We start from the raw sequence: 2,614 nt of genomic DNA on the forward strand, positions 1-2,614 counted from the left end.
CAGTTATAGGCCTGGTGTTCAAACTGTGTCACAGCAAAATATCTAAACATATGAAATAAAACGAAAAGCATGTATTTTCTACTTTCATTTTGTAAATATTCGAAAATGCATTAAACGCATTTATGCCATAATCACTGGAGAATGTTACATTCTAGCCTACGGTTTTGTTGTCAACATTCTCTAATTGTGTCAGAATTGTAGATGTTTAACAGTACACTTGTTTATTTTACGCTAATCTCAAATTTGGGTCCATATGGTTACAAACTAGGGTTACATGGACCACTGGACGGTCCCCGGACCACTGGTTGAGAACCACTGTGCTGTGTTTTCTGACTCGTCTTATTTGGGGGCGGAGAGTTACAACATTTGCATGAATGAACCAAACCCATTGTTCTCAGGTTTCATTCACCACCCATAAGTACCACTGAGCGTGCTGGCGGTTAGTTTAGTAAAACACCGTATTCAATCTTGACCAATGGCTACCATTGAAGACATCTACCGCTTGGCTTCTGAACGACGAGCACGTCGAGCAGCAGCAGAAATGGAAAAGATCCGAAACTTTGATTGCAAATGCCAACGAAAACACAACAGCAATGAGAACTCGGATCGGCAGCAGGAACCCGCCGTGACTTCTGCTTCATGCAGTCAGAACCTGGACCCGACGGTGATCTGGGAGACCCGCAGGAAGACCGCAGCCTTGTCCAGGAACCAGCGGGACCTGGTCCTCCTGGGGATAATCAAGACCTCCATGAACGACTCTGAGATCAGTGAGATGAGTCTGACTCGGTGCACCAAGAGAGTCAACGCCACCTACATGGTGAACTCTGTGGTGGTGTGTCGGGCTACGTTCTGCTTCGTCTATGGGTGAGTTTCACTGGTGGAAAGTAACTGTTAAAGTGGCAGGCCTACATGTATTGTACTTTGGTACAATATATCAACTAGTTTATTTTCAATTCCCAATAGATGGATACTTTTTCGGATGTGTCAGGATACAGAAAACGTATACTAACAAACATCACACAGTCCATTGACAATAAAGAAACAATGCCAACCTCGACTACTCCTCTACATCTCAGAGGAAAATATTGTGTCTAGTTTATAGTAGGCCTAGGCTACTTTTACTCCACCGTCCATGCCAATTATTTGTTACACTCTGCTGTCTGCACAATGAGTAGCCTACTTTAAGACAGTAGCCTACACATTGCTGGCAATACCTTTTTGTACTTTTAGTCAAGTAAAGAAATACTACAGTATTGATACGTATTCATGTGAGTACTTATTCCACCACTGGGCAAGTCCAACCTTAATTATCAGATATGCTAGTTAGTAGTTGTTATCCAGTCTGGAACAGTAGCTAAATCTGTGTTTTTAAAACCAAGGTGTTTGTATGTGTTTCTTTTGTCCAGGATCAGAAACGCTGAACTCAACGCCCTGAGGCAACACTACGTGGAGAATGGTTTAAAACCACGCCAGAGGCTGAGGAAGCTACACAGGTCATTATCATGGACATGGATTGATTTAATTGATTGCATACTTTATTAACAGTTTGCAGAAAAAGTCCAATAGGTTTTAAAACCACTATGGCTTGTTTCCATTCGGGTCCTTTATCCTCAATTAAATCTGAACATTTAATGACATACAGAACTATGCAAAAACATCATATTGGCTATCTTATTCATCATGTTTCATGAACATGGCAGTATTCTGTGAACATGATGCATGTATTGTAACAGTGGAACAATGTTTAAATGTTTGATTCTACTCCAGGCCCAGCTTTGAGGACAGTGAGTGATGCAGTTTCTTCAGCAGATCTAAACTGGACGTATCTTTCCTCCTACACTATTCTAGTGTCTGCCCCTTCTGGACTGGACATGAATCACATCACGTTAGAAGATTTTTTATAGTTTATACCAACACTGCACATACAATGTTGTTAGACATTATATAGTGTCCTATAATGTTCCAACATGGCTATGGCTACTTTATGATGGAAATTGTAGCATGATGTTTTTATTTTTTTAAGAGTTGGTCACATATGCCCTTTTTATATATTCATGTATGTGAATTTAGTTGGCCAACTTGGAGACTGGGGATGTTATCAAGTAGGCCCATGTGAAAATAAACAAGTGCAAACCCATTTTATTATTTTCACTTACTGATGTTTATTGTTGCTCTTTGATCAGACTTTGTTACATTATACAGGTTCATACTATATGACATCAGAGTAAAGTAAAATGATGACTAAAATGAATAAAGTAACCATCAAATATAAATACAATCTCGCAACAATATAAAAAAGGATACAATCTCATAAAAGTATAGTTACTATATATACGTTTTAACCACAAGCATTAGATTAATTCTTAATAATTAAGGTTTAAGGACAATACAGCTTGTAGCTGCATTATAGGATATAGAATAGAGATTCTCTGTGCAACAAATGGTCTCAGTTCATCCATAATGTGATCATTAACAGGTGATGTGTCCAACCAGTGACCATTAACATGTTTAATCTCTGCATTTGAATGCATTGTCTATAGTGACTGAAGCATCAGCCATCATCATTTAGCTTATTTTACATTTGAACCAGGTGAAAGAATGCAGGTTTTCTTCA

The 2,614-nt window shown here is 38.9% G+C and overlaps 1 protein-coding gene across 1 annotated transcript; it reads left to right on the forward strand.

Annotated features, from left to right (window-relative positions):
- Nucleotides 1–475: 475 nt before the first annotated feature.
- On the forward strand, nt 476–2,094 carry LOC308320761 (uncharacterized protein; the record flags this gene model as incomplete). The annotated part of the gene is made up of 3 exons (XM_080771422.1): nt 476–864; nt 1,407–1,493; nt 1,768–2,094. The coding sequence occupies 3 exons, from the start codon at nt 476–478 to the stop codon at nt 1,790–1,792; spliced, it is 501 nt and encodes a 166-aa protein (XP_080627548.1). The 3' UTR covers nt 1,793–2,094.
- Between the last annotated feature and the right edge of the window lie 520 nt (nt 2,095–2,614).

This window comes from Protomyctophum bolini (assembly GCF_963924005.1).
Source record: "Protomyctophum bolini genome assembly, chromosome: 1".
NCBI classification, from domain to species: Eukaryota; Metazoa; Chordata; class Actinopteri; order Myctophiformes; family Myctophidae; genus Protomyctophum; species Protomyctophum bolini.